This window comes from Vanacampus margaritifer, chromosome 12 (assembly GCF_051991255.1).
Source record: "Vanacampus margaritifer isolate UIUO_Vmar chromosome 12, RoL_Vmar_1.0, whole genome shotgun sequence".
NCBI lineage: Eukaryota > Metazoa > Chordata > Actinopteri > Syngnathiformes > Syngnathidae > Vanacampus > Vanacampus margaritifer.
Window position 1 is genome coordinate 7,993,148 of NC_135443.1, and position 16,411 is coordinate 8,009,558.

At 37.7% G+C, this 16,411-nt stretch overlaps 2 protein-coding genes across 3 annotated transcripts in view; one reads left to right on the forward strand and one right to left on the reverse strand.

The window, feature by feature from the left end:
* The window catches only part of pdzd8 (PDZ domain containing 8), a 30,765-nt gene extending 24,616 nt beyond the window's left edge, over positions 1-6,149 (reverse strand). Inside the window, exons 1-2 of the mRNA XM_077582538.1 lie at positions 5,106-6,149; positions 1,779-1,904 (exon numbers count right to left, since the gene is read on the reverse strand). Coding sequence (XP_077438664.1) covers positions 1,779-1,904; positions 5,106-6,001 — 1,022 coding nt within the window. The 5' untranslated portion in view covers positions 6,002-6,149. The remainder of the gene's footprint in view (positions 1-1,778; positions 1,905-5,105) is intronic.
* Positions 6,150-7,136: 987 nt separating this feature from the next.
* Positions 7,137-15,673, forward strand: edaradd (EDAR-associated death domain). 2 transcript variants are annotated; one of them, XM_077582096.1, is made up of 6 exons: positions 7,137-7,884; positions 10,610-10,668; positions 11,009-11,051; positions 13,721-13,788; positions 14,533-14,581; positions 14,671-15,673. In XM_077582096.1, exons 1-6 carry the CDS (start codon positions 7,830-7,832, stop codon positions 15,060-15,062), a joined length of 666 nt encoding a protein of 221 aa, XP_077438222.1. In that variant the 5' UTR covers positions 7,137-7,829; the 3' UTR covers positions 15,063-15,673. The 2 variants fall into 2 exon arrangements, with proteins under 2 accessions (XP_077438222.1, XP_077438221.1); XM_077582095.1 differs by having other exon boundaries at positions 7,143-7,884; positions 14,668-15,673.
* Positions 15,674-16,411: the final 738 nt, after the last annotated feature.

Consider the following 16,411-nt stretch of genomic DNA (forward strand, 5'->3'; position numbering starts at 1 on the left):
GATGCATTTGGTTCCGATCAAGTGCTTTGCTATATATAGTAAGTACCGGTGAAAAAAATCCTCCAGGGTTGACAACTCGTGCTGGTCCTCACTAAACATCTGTTCAACAATTTGCTTCATCCAACACAGCAAGCTCCAAAGGGAGGCCTTGTGCAAAAGTCGTAGCTTCGGTTTAAAAGGTACCGACCGTTCTATCACTTAATTCAACTCAAAAGCAGCAGCAAAAACAAACAAATTTTTTTTGTTTTTTTTTTTGTTTGTTTTTTCACTTGACTCTAGTGGTAGCAGCCCTTTACTCAAGATACTACTATAATATATATATTTTTTTTTATGCTTGCAAAACAGGGGTCTAGTAAACAACTTTTTGCAGAGGTGTTTTGGCCTGTTATTTGGTTCCTCAGCTGACTATCAAGTGCTGAACCACACTTCAAACTACTACGAAACATTGCTTCAAGCTAAGATATATATATTTTTTTATTATTATTATTTTTTTAAATCTGTCTAAATTGGGCTAGCAAACAGAAACCATTTTACATCGTACACCACAAAGCATTTCAAGAGAAAAATCGGCTAATACAGCTCTTATTTTCAAGGTATATCAATTTATGATTTATGCCCAAAATATGTAGAATCTGTGGAATGACACAAAAAAAACCTTCTAGCTCTACTGTCCAGAACAGGTGTGTCCAAATCCGGTTCTCGAGGGCCACTATCCTACATGTGTTGAGATGTTTCCCTCCTCCAACACACCTGATTCAAATGATCAGGATCATTACCAGGCTTCTGCCAAGCTTGCTGATTGACTGATCATTTGAATCAGGTGTGCTGGAGGAGGGGACATGAGTAGCCCACTGCTCTGTTCCAAAATAACTCATCAATGTTGGGACACTGTTACTTACTACAGTAATTTCTCGACTCGAAGCCGCTACTTTTTTTCACTTGCATTCGACCCTGCGGCTAATGTAAAGGGGCGGCTTATTCATCAGATCACAAGGGGGCGCACTAGAAAGGAAGTGCAAGTGTGTCGGGCAGAGCAAAACAAAGCCCAAATACAGTAGGAGAGACAGAACGAGAGCAAGACCATTTGCGCCCTCATTATGGAAAAGAAAGGAGCCGGAACCCGGTGCGGTAACATTAAAACACATGCGGCTTACAGTCTGGTGCGGCTTATATGTGTAACAAACTCGAGTATTCCCCCAAATTTAGCTAGTGCGGCTTATAGTCCAGAATTTACTGTAATAAGAATTAAAACAAATGAAGAGCGTTATCATTAAATGTATTTATTTATTTATTTTAAACTTAACACTACACGTTTCCTCTGTATCAAATATTCTATATTTTTGTTTAAAAACCAAATCAGAAAATGAATGAATGACTGATTAAAATGCATTGTGTTGGATGGCGGGAAAAAAAAATGTTTTTATTTACCCAAATATTTCAAGAAAGGCAATTTTAGAGCTCTAATTTTAAAATCATGATTAGTGTTGCAGCCATCGAAAATATTTTAGTATTTGAATACTCGACTGAAAAGTCTATTGAGAACTCCAGTATTCGGATAAAATACATTTTTGCTTGGATAAAGAGTAATTTTAAGCACACAAAATATGAATATCGGCCCTGAAAAAAAGCATATCGGTCTAATCTATAGTATGAATACTTTCGCAAGGCGCTGTACATGCATTCATAGTTGACTCACGTCAGATAAACGAGCTAACCGGCAGCGTAACAGCATCATGAAACGAACATTAAAATTCATTCATTTAAATGAAGTGACTGACCTGCTACATTCAATAAGAGTCACTTTGAGACGGCCTTCCACGAGTCTGCTGTCCTGGATTGACAATTCCAAATCAGAGGTCGATCCCAGAGGTGGCTGTACTTGGAATGGGAAGAAAGGCTTGTACCTGAAAAGAAACATAAAACATAAAAAAAAAGAGATATTATATCAATTTAGAGTAGTGTGGTCACAACATAGGGAAATACTGTAATCCTATTATTTCAAGAAAAATAGTCAACTTTTCAATGGACTATTTTTCTTGAAGTCATTCTTTGAACATGATGATTCAAATGTTATCAAATTCAAATTTACCAAGTGAACTATGAAAACAAATGTACACCTTGAAAAAGGTATGACATTAATTGGGTCAAAGTTGTATAAATTGTAGGGAGTGTCAAAATGAAAACTAGGACTTCTATAAGAAATGTGCCAGGTGTGTTTCTTGATGGAGAACCTTCTAATCCAGTGCAATGTGCTGCTGGTCAACAAGGAAACATCCCAGTATCTCAGCTAGTGAAGGACTCCAGTCCAACTTTTTTTCATGCTTTTATTGGCCGATTATTTTCCCCTTAAAACGTTATCATCGAAGAAAACCGAAGTTTCCGACGCTGTGAAAGTACCCCGAATGCACCATTTTGCTTGCGTAGCATTAGCAACTAGCAAGTGTGTTGCGTATCTTATGCTGGTTGTTCTGTTGTCCCTAAGCGTCCTTGAAGATGTTTAATGACACCCCAGTTGGAGTTAACAGTAAAACTAAACACACAACGATAAGAATTACATCCACTGTATTTTTAAATACAAAACATGCTTCGATTTTAAAACATTGCTAGCCTAGCGCTGGAAGATCCCATTCAAATGCTAACAGGAAGTTAGCATTGACTTCAAATAATAAATATTCACACACAAACGCAGTGGGAACACACTTTTATGCATTAAATATATGTTTTTAAATAATCGGCAGATTGATCGGTATCGCCCTACGAGTTCTATTGTATTACTGGTCAAACTGATCGTATTCTGTTGATAAAAATATTCTATTGTCCGCGATTTGGCAACATGAACATAATTTATAAGACTAATCGGGGAATCTTGGTCTACTATGAGTGTTGTTGTGAAAACGGCTCTTGTTCAAGTTGCTCACAAAACCAATGCGGATTTTGCTTGAAAAATAAAAATTCCCAGTTTTAATAGGAGCTGTAATGGCCGGATTACCTCTTGTGGGCAGCAGTCCCAGCCCAGACCCCCATCCCCCCCCACCCCACCCCCCCCCCCCCTCCACATGACTACCATCTGTGACAACACAGAAAATCCCAAGGTCCTATTTTGATTTAATCAGGCTGCTCACCATTACATCATCTTCCCACACTCACGCTGCATGATTGTTGGATTCACAGACTCGTACCTTCATCATAGCCAGCTGGATCTGTGGCTCAAAATATACATAACACACACCGCCTAAGGTTGTGCAGTTCAACGGTTTTCATCCAGGCCACTCATGACCTTCAACAGTAGAAGGTACTTCACAGTGCCAATCGAAGGAATTACGTTATTCAAAAGTGATTCAGAATGCGGGGACGAGCATGACGTCATCCAACACTCCACCTCTGCCCACTCCCAAGTAATGGGGGCGAACACTTGAACACACTGGGAAGTTAAAAAGATTGAACATTTTAAACTCCACAATGCATCTATTTAAAGAGACCCAACGACAAACTGTGAGCAGAGAGCTGTTGGGCCCCAACAGACATGTACCGGTAGCCTCGAGGGACAATCCAGGGCTACAATGGGAGGCTATGTACATAGCAAATGTTGACTGGGTGCTGAACAAGCTGCTTCATGGCAGGTTAAAAATAAATAAAAAAATAAATAAATAAAATAAAGCCATTGGGGAAAAACAAAAAAACACATGATATCCTCAACAAGTTTGTTACATGTGATGCATTTGAAGAAAACATTGGTTGCAAACACTAAGCTTATTCTCTGTTGTAAGCGCAGAGACCAAATGACACGATATAACTGCCTGCTTACAAAGACTTGCAACTGTTCTAAAAATAAATATCAACTTCTCATCGGAATATGAAGCAATAATCCATCTTTTATTTTAAGCTTTTTAAAAATAAGACTGCTTCCGTCAGTCTCTTCTTGAAGGTATAAAATGCATTGAAATTGACATTCCACTTTTTGCCCTGATGAACTCCTTTGTGGGTTTGATGGTCTGTTTTCAGTCATTATCTCTCGCTCAGGGGCAGATATTTTCTGGCGTGTTAATGGATCTCTGACCGCCTCAAAATCTTCTAGTTGTTATAGAAAGCTGAGCATTTTTTTACACACAAAAAAAAACCCACTGGAACATATAAACCCTATGCAATTCCATGATCGATTTTTAGTAGGGGTGGGAATCTTTGAAAGTCTCACGATTCGATTCAGATTTTTGGGTCTGGGTCTGCGATTCGATTCAGAATCGATTTTCGACCAAGAATGATTTTTTAATTCAAAATGTTTGATTGACAATGATTATTGCTTCAATCTATAGATGTGCAAGGAATTGTAATGATCTACTCCAGTCGGACTCGCTAATGCTAATTAGCGCACTTTTATCACTCAATAGAACAGCTCCAAGCTGAAAAAAAAAAAACTTTTATTAGAATAACTTGATCGTGACTTTTTCCTTCTACTCTGGAATGTGGCTACAACTTGTATATTAGACCGCGTGGAGCCACACTGCCCCTCAGTGGCCAAACCAGGTACAACATGAACAACGCCCCAAATAAAAAGGCACACACAAAGGCAAGACAGTATAAAATAATTTAAATAAAATCGATTTTGGGACATTTAAAATCGATTCAGAATCATACTAAATGAGATTCTTATGAGAATCGATTTTTTGGGCACACCCCTAATTTTTAGACTGGTTTTGATGTGCTCGATAAATTATATGTGGCCCTTGCATCATTCTATTTTTCTGTATATGGCCCACATTAGAATAGGAAGGGCTGGCCCGGCCATTTGGCATACAGGACAGATGCCCGGTTGGCCGGCATCTTTTAGGGCCAATGCGGTGCTATTTAATCATCACTTTCCTCCATTTCACCGCAAGATGAATTTTGAGGGAGCAGCCCATTAATCCATTTACAATGTAGACAGAAAACTGACCCAATCAATATCAGTTGTAGCCAGGGGTGGTCAGGAGTCTGGCTGGGCCAGCTGATGTTTGTTGTGGTTGTGCCATTCAAGCCCTATTAATCAGTTTGGACACCCCCGTTAAGAAAAGTATCAGATTCATACGCCGGCTAACTAAGAAATCATAAAAACGATGCTGACTGCCTACCTGATTTTGTAGTTGGGTAGTGTGTGTTTCTTTTTGATGACCCGTTTGAGTTGGTTGACGATGATGGAGGTGAGCTGGGGAAGAGGCCTGCCTTCAAACTGGGACTTGACCTCAAAATCCACAAGTGGGTCCTCGAGGAAGGAGAAGGACCAATGGCTGAAGGGCACGCGGGTGAACTGCAGCCTCAACTTGCCCACCACGCGCCTCATTTTCACGAACAGGTAAGCAGACTTCCAAAACACCAACTCCACGTCAATGGCGAGATGGAAGCCGCCGTTGTACTCAATGTCCACCTCAAAGTTGAGCTCCTCCGGCATGCCGTCCTCGTTCAAATGCACCGGCTTCATAAGTTTGGCAGTCTTAAAGACCGGAAGTGAATTGCCTAAAGAAATATCTCGCAGGCTAAGTCCCTCCAGCAGTCGACCTGCTGTCTTCGTTTGCAGCAGCTCCTCAAACTCTACCTTGATTTTTTTGGTGAGCCAGTGTCTGACGACAGGAGTGTCCCGCAGCTCCCTGAACAGGAACAAAAAGATAGCATTGAGGAAATGACAGGTTTCGGGCTTGTCCGCATCAACCGAGTCGCTGTTCGCAGGCAGCGACGGTTGTTGTTGTTGTTTGGGGCTGCCGCCGGTCCCTGTCGCTTCCTGCTGTCTGGTTGAGGCGGCCTCTTGCTGCTTGGAACCAGCAGAGGCTGTGCTATCCTGCTGCTGCTGCAGCTGGCCTGGATCGACATGCTGGGAATTAAAGTAATCCTTCAACGCGTTATCAGGCACTACTTTGGCGTACTGCTCCGTCCTCTCTACGGGCTCTGGGCTCCTCCGGTAGATCAACAAGAACTGTAAAATCAACGTAATGACTGCTCCGGAGAATGCAGAAATAAGGATTAAGTAAATCATTTCGAGCAGCTGCCTCGACGCCCTCTCGGAGTCAAATTCTATTCATAATCAATGCTTTAGTCGTGTTAACAAAGCAAGTTCCACCTGGTCGCTTTCGAAGCTGCCATATCATCTGCTTCTTTCCGGAGCTTGGGGATCTCCTCCTGATTGGACAAACGCATGACGTCACTCGGCGTAATGACGGAAGTAGGACGTTGTTTTATGTGTGGCGTTCATGGTAAATCGGATTTGTCGGAGTTCCGTGTGAGGGAAACCTTTTCGACGAAACAACATCCGACCGAATCATTACGACCTAATTTCACGCGCGCCAGTTTTAGTTTCGCAAAAATAGCAAAGAGGCGAATAAGCAAAGACGTTTTGGGAAACTTTTTATGTCAGACCAACCATAATAACACAATGATGTACAAAGCTCAAACAATAGATTAAATTAATGTTTTAATAATTTAAGCATATTTAAGGTATCATGCCATGAAAGCATTTTTGTTAATTAATTCAATAATTATATAAATTCATTCAATTATTATTATTATTTTAATTATTTTTAATTGTATTAGTTTGTGATATTTGTCTGTCTGTGCCAGGGACGTACAGGGAAAAACAAAATTTGGCCCAGGAAAATATTTGTGAACTTGGGGGTTGGGTGTTGACTGTTCCTTGGCCATCAGTTTTCAGTATTAATTGTTCGTCGTAATGTAACGTAATGCGCACTGCGCTTATTTAAAGCTTGCGGAAGTCAATCTTAAACAGTTCTTGATAATAATATGTTATATGTGGCCTAACTAGTCCAAACATGACATTCTGATTAATATTACATTTGTGGAATATGAAGCAAAATCCAGCCGTTTTTGTCCATATAAGGGGCGGCCATTTTGCCACTTGCTGTCGACTGAAGATGACATCAATGTTGCTCTGGGCTCAGGCAACGACCAATCACAGCTCACCTGTTTCTTGAAGCTGTTGCTCAGGTCTCAGATAACAACCAATCACAGCTCAGCTTCAGAAAACAGGTGAGCTGTGATTGGTCGGTGATTGGAGATTTGAGTGGTGAGCGTCTTTGCGTAACTGCACACCTTAAAGCTTGCAAGTCAACCCCCGAAGTCAATAAACCACATGCTATGCATGTTTAAAATACATTAAATAAAAAACAGCAACTTTCCAGCGGTTGAAATGTTAGAAATCAGAGCTCATTCCATTGGATCTAATTAATTTTCAATGGCCGTATGGTAGTTTAGCCTACCCACAATGCACCACGCCGCTACTCATAATGCACCGTGCAGTCCAGATGCGCACTTTGCTTATACTCTTTTTAGCGAGGCTGCATTTGAGATGTAAAAGCACCATAAAAAGCTCGTAGAGTGAAGATAAAAAAAATAAAAAGGCAGCAACAGCAACATGTACACACACGCAAAGAATGTGTGGCTTCCTCAGTTTCCCTGAAGCTGTTCACCTGTGAGTCTCCTCACCTGCCTCAGTCCTCAGAGAAGTACAGTAACAACTGTACTATGTATTTGTTTTGGGATTTATTGTTCTTATTTTTACAATTATATTTAACTGTAAAGCATAAAGTAACGACACAAGAGGAGCCCCACTTCCAAAAGTGTGTTTCTTTAATGCAAGGAGGAATCCTGGAATCCAATAGTCTTGGGAAGGCTTTCTACAAAGGACCCTCCCACCAAGTTACAATGCTAACATTTTCGAGCAGTTCTTGAACGCAGCATTAAATCGACGCTACTACCTACCTGTTCTTTTTTTTTCTTTTCTTTTCTTTTTTCTTTTTTCCCCCCCACTGGCTGGCGTCAACATTTTTAAACCCTCAACACTGACCTGGATGACTGCAGAGGCGTCAAAAATGAGCACTTTGAGAATATGTAAAGAACCATTTGGTAAGTGCCATAGCTCACTTCTACGTATTCTTAAAATATTTGTATTTACTTGGGACAACTTGGATTATTTCCATTTCATTTTAGCAGTAGCCTACACAGTAGCACGTGTGGCAAGTGTTACCTGTTAGCACCGGACAAGATACAAAGTAGATGGAGTCCAGTTTGACTCAGTACTGTAGGTATAATTACATGGATTATTAATAGGGCAATTGTCTTAAGTTTACTTTGGTTCATTTAGATAGATAGATAGATGTACAATGTCTAATAAAATAGTGGGAAATAATATCATTATTAATCAATGGATAATTAAGATACGGGAGAAATAGCTAACTAAAAATGTTGTATCTGAAAATAAAACCAATTTTGACTCAAATTAGGCACGATGCATGTTTTGTATTGTTAAAACATGTCAGACAGGCAATAACAAAATATGCGCAATACTGTCATGCAATATATTTTACACTAACGCTGTAGTAAAATCACAATTAGGCTGCAGTAATGTGTATGAAAAACAATGGCAGCATATTGCTAGATAAACATACATATAAAAAATATCAGGTTTTAATGTGAAATTGTTCATGTAATAATGCAATAAGTTTCTTTTTTTTTCTACAAGATAAGTTATCACATAATTTCATGGTAAGTTTGGTGCAGTGTATAGACATTTTAAATCTAAGATTTTAATAAAAAATTTAACTAAACATAATTAAAATTTAATGACAATCTATTTTATTTATTATATATAAATTTAATATATTTTATACAAGATAAGTTATCACATAATTTCAGGGTAAGTTTGGTGCAGTGTATAGAAATTTTAAGTGTAAGATTTTAATTAAAATTTTAAATAAACATAATTCAAATTTAATGAAGTATCTATTTTATTTATTTAATATATATATAAATAAAATATATATTATTAGATATTATTTATATATTATTTATTTATTCTCAACTTGCAGCAACAATATAAGGAAAATAAGAAACATCCAACAATGCTGGCTGCTAACAAAATGCTTATAGGAGACATGGGTGGTCAAACAGTAAACTAGTGAGATTCACCTGCATGGAATTATAGCCCATGAGCAATGTATGATCATGTGGTTTGTATTTCATCTCTTGAACGTCATCCTGAGCGTGTAGTAGCACGTCCTTGCATTCCCAGAAAGGGAGAAACAATGCTCTACTGATCTAGGGTTTAAAAATGATCTTTGAGCTAGTTGGTTCATCTTATATTCTTATTTTTTATGTGTGTGTTGATTATTATTATTATTATTTTTCTTTTTTAAAAGTATATTACAGCCAGAGAGTGTTTTCTTGGTCCATTATTGCGTTTGAGATGCACGTGGTGACTGCCACGTAAATCACATTTGTCATATATAGAAGGCTGGAAGAGTATGAGTTTATGGTAAAACGGTTTAATGCGATATTGATGCAAATGTCCAATTCCCACGAGTGCATTGCGTGCTAACGTTCATGCAGTAAAATTTTTTACATGTCTTGTGACTGACCTGCAATTACACTAAAAGAATAACAACCACTCTCACCTTTACTTAGTGGAAGTTTCTTGAGATTAAATCAAGACAAACCACACTGTTTACAATCAGTTTTTTTTTTAAACTGACATCACAATACTTAATGTTTATGCAAGGACTGCATTAACCTTTTTGTCAACATCATACTGTCATTTTCACAGGCTTAATGTTACCGTTTTGCATTCACATAGCTGACTCGAACAGAGGTGGCAAATCCAGGTCCAGAAAGTAAAAACTAGCGTTAATTTTATCCGCCATTTTTAAACTCCGTCTCAGTTTTAGTCCAGTTTCAATCACGCGTGCTAGTTTTTATCATAGCTAGTCAACCTCATCCAGTTTTTTATTTATATTAACTTTTAATTGACTATAAATCTAGCATTTTAGTCTTTATTTAATGCTGCATTCGAGGACGGTCAGAAGTGGGATATATATCCGAGTTGTTTTTTTCCCCAATTCCGTTCTGAAAGCGTTTGAGGCGAAAGTAAACAACCAAAATGGCGGATTGTGATAAATTGATTAAAAAAAAAAAAAAAAAACTCCAAGCATTCCATACCTCTTTGACTGCCAAAAACGTTAAATAACGTTTAGTAAAATCCTATGGAGGAGTGCCAAAGACGTTAAAAGACGTTTTTTTTTTTTCAAAACAGGTGAAACTAACCATTTTCTATTGTTGATTACTGAAAAACGGAATAAGGTAGAAACAAACTTTTTTTTCTGATGAAAGATGAGAGTCCAATCTTTCATTTGGTAGTATGTGTGTTTCCATAGTCCAAACACACCATTTTCTGTGGACCTTGAAAGATCAGTCAAAAATGCTTAAAATCGGCTGGCACCCACGGCATCCCTTTTCTGAAAACGTCTGGCAGTCAAAGAGATACTGTTCAGTAGTTCACCGTATAAGTTTATGCAGGAAGATAGCGGCATACGTACATTGTGTAACCTGAAGTTATGTCGAATATTTATGAATGAAGAAAACAATCTACTTTTATACTCGAGTAAATTGTGTTTTATCATTCACTGTCTGCGTTTCACTTGGAGTCCGTCAAAGAATAAAAGTATTGAAAAATAATCTGTGAATAAATGAATCTGCGGGTGCCGAGTCGAGGGTATGCAGGGGGTCCGCCGCAGTAGAAGAAACATGTTTATAATAATAGTGGCCACTGCCTTAACAAACCTGTGTTTGGAAGCAGACAGAATCATCTCAGAGCCAGTGGAGGACACCGACACCACCACCTTTGTGGCAGAATTTGTGAGTACTTGTTTTCATTTATTCTCTCCGTGTCTTAACTGTTCCTCTTATTTATTTTTTATTTTTTTCACGTGGATTACCCTTTTTTCCTTCCATTGAATTTACATGTATGTCTTTTGGTATTAAGAGATGTAGTAAAGTAAAATGGCTGCAAGCACACCAGGGCTAACTGAGGAACAAGTGTCAGCATGCCGTTTGCCGCCTTTGCACATCCCTCCCGTAGTTGAGGGCTTAAATGTGTCAGGCTTGCATTTTAAGCTTCCACAAAAGGCTTCTTTATTTTTAGCTTGATTTAGTTTTCTATTATTAACTGGTCTTTGCTTTTTTTTCTCTGCCGCAGTCGTTAGAAGCCAATTACCCCGTGCAAGTAACCGATCCGAATGGTAAGCATGTTACTCAGAGCACAAACACCAAACATCTTGTTGACCTCCAATTTATTCGGATTTTTAAGCTATTTCGGTGAGAGGCAGGCTACAACCTGGCTGGTTGCTGGGTAGAAGTCAGGCGAGTGAACTGCTCCACCAGTAAAGCCTTTGAATGGGTCATTGCTCAGTGCTAATCACTTAAGCAGTGATTCTTAAAATGTTGATAAATACTCTCTCAAGTGGTAGGCAAAATAATCACATGATTAAATACTAATTAATTTTACATTTAAAGCATGAAATTTATTAAAATGTTAAAATGTAAAATAATTTTATCCAGTCCAGTTTTTTTTTCCTTTCAAGCGAAGCACCTTTTTTTTTTCAAATTCAGATCAGTTGTATTTAACTTTCAAGTTCAGTATACATTAGCATTAGTTGTTATGAGTTTTTATACATTTAAGTACAAATTTCATTTAAGTTTTATGTGCAATACAGTTTAACTCATTCACTGCCATTGACGGCTATAGACGTAAAAAAATTTAACTATTTCTATTAGTTTAACATTTTTTCCCACTTTTGTTAACAAGAGTATAAAAACCTAGAAAACATTTTTTTATTGTACATTTAGAACATATAGAATGTGTGATTAATCGTGAGTTTTTTTGTTTGTTTTGTTTTTAGTTGATAAGGGGCAGACAAAACAAGTTTTACTACTTTCTGTCCCCTTTTATTGTTTTGCTTTACATGGAATTTGAATTATGCTTTTTATTGTCTTTTTTCTTTTAAAAATCAATGAAATAAATTGATTGATTGAGTTAACTAGTGAAGTCATGTAATTAATTATGATTAAAAAAAAATTATCGCCTGACGCCCCTAATTTTTAATATTTTCTTAAAAAATGTTTTTTTTAAAAGATTAAAAAAAATACAATTAAATAAAAAGAAAGAAGAAAATATTGAGAATTAGGAGCGTCAGGGGATTTTTTAAAAATCCGTAATTAATCGCATGACTTCACTAGTTAACTCACGATTAATCACAAATTTTATAACTGCTCTAAATGTACAATATTTTTTTCCTATGTTTTCATACTCTTGTTCACAAAAGTGGAAAAAAAAATGTTAAACTAATGGAAATAGTTCAAATGAATTTTTTACGTGTATAGCCGTCAATGGCAGTGAATGAGTTAAGTGAATCATTATGGATACCTGAAGGAACTTTGCAAATGTAGTTAGCTTCTGGTGGTGCTTGCAGCTCGTGTCAGACAAAATGGGTCGACCGCCGCTTACCTTCCACAGATTGGGCCCCTCAGGTGGTTGTCTCGGAGTCTCGTGGTTCGGGCTCCCGCAGCTTGTCTCCCCTTCTGTTTTACTCCGCTAACTTTTGCTAGGTTCTGCCGCGAGCTGCTCTCGTTAGCCGCTCCAGCTGCTCTCGTTAGCCGCTCCAGCTTGTTCTTGCTAGCTGCTCTTGTTAGCCGCTCCAGTGAGTTTTTGCTAGCCACGCTTGCTTGCTAGCTCATTCAAAAAAAAAAAATTGATAATAATCGGAGGCTTTCTATTAGTTCACCACTAAGTTTTACTAAATATTACACACTGCACTTTTCAACGACGAGTTAGTTCCGAATGTCCTGGAATTAAAAAGCGTGTCAGATCGAGTGATGAGGTGGAAACTTAAAATCTAAATAAAATATATAATTAGTGGTTATGCCCACAGGGAGGATGTGAATGAGAAGAGAAAGAAATGTCAGATGCCAAGTTTAGAGAAGAAAATACAGATATTTTAATGAAAATTGTCTGGCCTTCATTTTAATGATATCAATATGGAATGTTTCATCGTGGGTGCTTCAGGCTGTATTCAGTCCCCTGATGATGTCAGCACAGAGGTTCAAAATGTCAGTAGCACAGTCACAGTCATTCACTGGTGGCAACTGGTATTTCATTTCCGGCTTTCCTTATCAATGTATTGACCTGGTTTACGATTAAGAGTCCGGTGCTGACTAATGACATTGATGCCATCACTTTGTCTGACTTCCTGCCTCACCCATTCTGGTATGTGAAACTTGATACTGCTAGAGTAGTAAGTGGGGGCTCCGTGGAGAAGACAGTAGATAAAGATTAGACTATTTCATCTAACCATGTAAAAGATCCAGTATGGAGGTTGTGAAATGATGACATCGGTCCTAATGTTTTATTGTTTAGCAGAGTTTGATTTTTGGATGATGGGGTTCATTCAAATACAAAAAACAAACAAAGAGAAACCAAAAATACATCATAAAAATCACAGCGCTTACAAGCAAAAGACTGACGGTAAGAAACTACCGGCGGGACAAGTCAAACGAGGAACAAGCGGGAGATCACAACGGTGATGAGCAGTAAACAATAACTCGGCGTCTTCCTTCCGTTTCATCTAAATATCCATCTAATGCTACCGTTGAGCTTGCCCTGAAATTATTTAAAGAATGTCCGAGAGAGTACGAACATATTTGTGACTCTTTATCTCAGTTTGAACCACAGATGGATGTGAGAAATTGAAAATCAGCTGCTTTGGACAGCCACTTTAACTAAATCTGTACCAAAAATGAGCATGTGAGGAAACTGTTGAAAGCAAAAGTTTCTTGTGATAAAAGCTCTCCAGTATTGAATGTGAAGTATCCCCCCAACCCCCCCCCCCCCCCCACACACACACACCCCCAGATGCTGTGACACTCCACCTGAGCTCCATGCCTTCTGGATACTTGAGCCCCTCCAACAGAATCAAGCAGGTCAGTATTAGGAGTATTAACAAATTGGTTGCATCATCAAAACTATCATCATCATCATTCATAAATTCAGTTTCACTTCACACAAACTTTGCAAAATGGTATCTTTCCGGTAGGATTGCTGTTTGTCACTCCATTGTTTATATTTATAGATTTAATTGTCAATGTGTCACCTACTGGCAGAACTACGGTGCCCTTGAAGTGTAAAACAACAACTAATAAACACAACAGCAAAAAAAAAAAAAAAAAACCCGCCAAACACAAAAGCAAAGAGCGAAACACAACCACAAATTATAAAAAAAAAAAAAAAAAAAAAGCTAAACTGATAAATGAAAAAAAGATTTTTTTTTTTAAAAATGAATTAACTATTCACCACTGTGTTAGGAAGATAAATGGTTAGCTTTCACAAAAAAAAAAAAAAAAAAGGAGAGCAATGATAATGACATGTCAAATCGGTAAAATTACCGAATGAACAATACTGAGCTCTCTAGAAAAAAAAAAAAAGGAAGATAAATGTTCCAATTTTACTTGTAAATAGTTCAATTGTATCTTTTTATATCTAGAAAAACTCTACAGAATATAAAATGAAAGAAATACTCGTAGTGGTAGTCTCCATCAACTGTACAAATATAATTTTTATTTTATGGCGCTGAGAAATGGTAGGCGGGCCACAAATGGCCCCCGGGCCATATTTTGGATATCAATAATCTAAGATCTAAATTACATCTACTGCGTTTTCTGTTACAGCCAGTGAAAGATACTAAAGAATGTACCTGCCCAACATCTACGTCATCAGGTACAGCAGTAGTCAAATCAAACAATTAGCATACTAGATGAAAATTAGATCAATATGTCATATTCACGTCCTCTATATTTGCATAGAAGACTACCCCGAAGAACTGCAATTACATCCAAACAGCCCTTGTGAAAAGTGCCGCCGTCCAGCGCCTCCTCCCAAGATCAGCGACCTCCTGAATGACAAAGATCTTCTGGACTTATTGCGACTCAAACTGGACCCCAACCACTGCACCGTCAAAAACTGGAAGAACTTTGCGAGCCGTTGGGGGATGAGCTACGATGAACTCACCCTGCTGGAGCACCGGACCCAAGGTTCCCTGTCCCACAGCCCCACCCAGGAGTTCCTACTGCGTTACAACCAGAAACCCGTCGCCGAGCTCACCGAACTGTGTCGCTTTTACCAGCGAATCGACGTGTTACTGTTGCTGCAGAGCTGGATGGAAAAGGATTGGCCGTCACGCTGGCAGCAAGCAAATTAAATTGATTGGCTAATTATCATGTCACTCTTTTTCCTTGTTTTGTTATGATTTTTCACATACTGTCTGATATGCTTTGGACCACATAATATTGTTTGCCAGCTTTTATAACAATATCAAAATGATCAACAGATTGAATTAAAAAAAAATTTTTTTAGGGAAATTGTGGATAACCAAAATATTTTTCTGAGCCGTGTGTTGACTTAATTCTCCCAAGTGACTCATAATAGATAATGTAGTTAATAAGTTACCAAACTGTTCAGGGTTTTTACTTTCTGAGCATGGATTAATCCGATATGTCAAGTTCTTTAACAGGCCAGAGTTCATTTTTGGATGTTTTTTTTTTTTTTTTCTTCCAGGAGAGCTCAGTATTGTTCATTCGATTTGACATCATCATTGCTCTCCTTTTTTAAAAAAAACAAACAAACAAATAAATTAAAAAAAATTTAATAAATGTTTTTTTTTTTTTTTTTGGATGTTTTATGATACTTTACTGCTGAATTGGCGACTGTGCTCTTTTATGTTGGTCTGTTGGAAGACGTTGGAATCGATTTTTGTGTGTAACCCGTCTTCTCGGTATATATGTAAATAAATACTACTACAAACATTGGGAATTTGGGACCTTCAACTAGTGTTAATTTCGCCTATGAAAACTAAACTAAAACTAGACTGGACTAAAACCGTCATTAATAAACAATAACTGGGACTAAATAAGTATGTATTTTCGTCGACTAGTGAAGACGAGATGAAAATGTACTTCACTTAATAAAAATGTGACTAAAATCTATGGACATTTAGTTCATGAACAAAAACGAGATGAAAATTATTATAATCTGCAGTTAGCGATGGGACAGACAGGAGGTGGATTTACGGTGAACGGTTTAAAAAAAAAAAGATAGTTTAATAACGTAACATTAATCCAACAGCTAAAACAATAATGTTAATCCGACTGCTAACTAATGCTGGCTAATTGCTAAATGCTAGCCATAGCATCCACTTGTTGATATACTGTAATTGTGTGTCAAGCTGTTTTTCATCAAAAAGATGATAACCTTTTATGTGAAATAGTTTTAGATTCGAAATGTTCAACATTATCTGCGATAAACTGACTAAAACTAGACTAAAAAGTTGGCAGTTTTTGTTGACTAAAACTAGATGAATAAAATTATGTTTTCTTGGACTTAAATAAATAAGACTAAAAATGGACTCAACAAAAACGGGTTGACTATGATTAAAAACTAGCAAGCGTGATTGAAACTGGACTAAAACTGAGACTAAATTTAAAAATGGCGGATAAAATTAACACTACCTCCAACCCTGCAGTCCTGATTCCAAGTCCGTACAAAATTCAA

Bases quoted from the DNA above. Each gene is read 5' to 3' on its own strand.
- edaradd (XM_077582095.1), top strand. From the start codon at position 7,830: ATGACTGCAGAGGCGTCAAAAATGAGCACTTTGAGAATATGTAAAGAA. The intron at 10,669-11,008 runs GTGAGTACTTGT...TCTCTGCCGCAG, and splicing joins CCACCTTTGTGGCAGAATTT to TCGTTAGAAGCCAATTACCC. The intron at 14,582-14,667 runs GTACAGCAGTAG...ATATTTGCATAG, and splicing joins CCCAACATCTACGTCATCAG to AAGACTACCCCGAAGAACTG.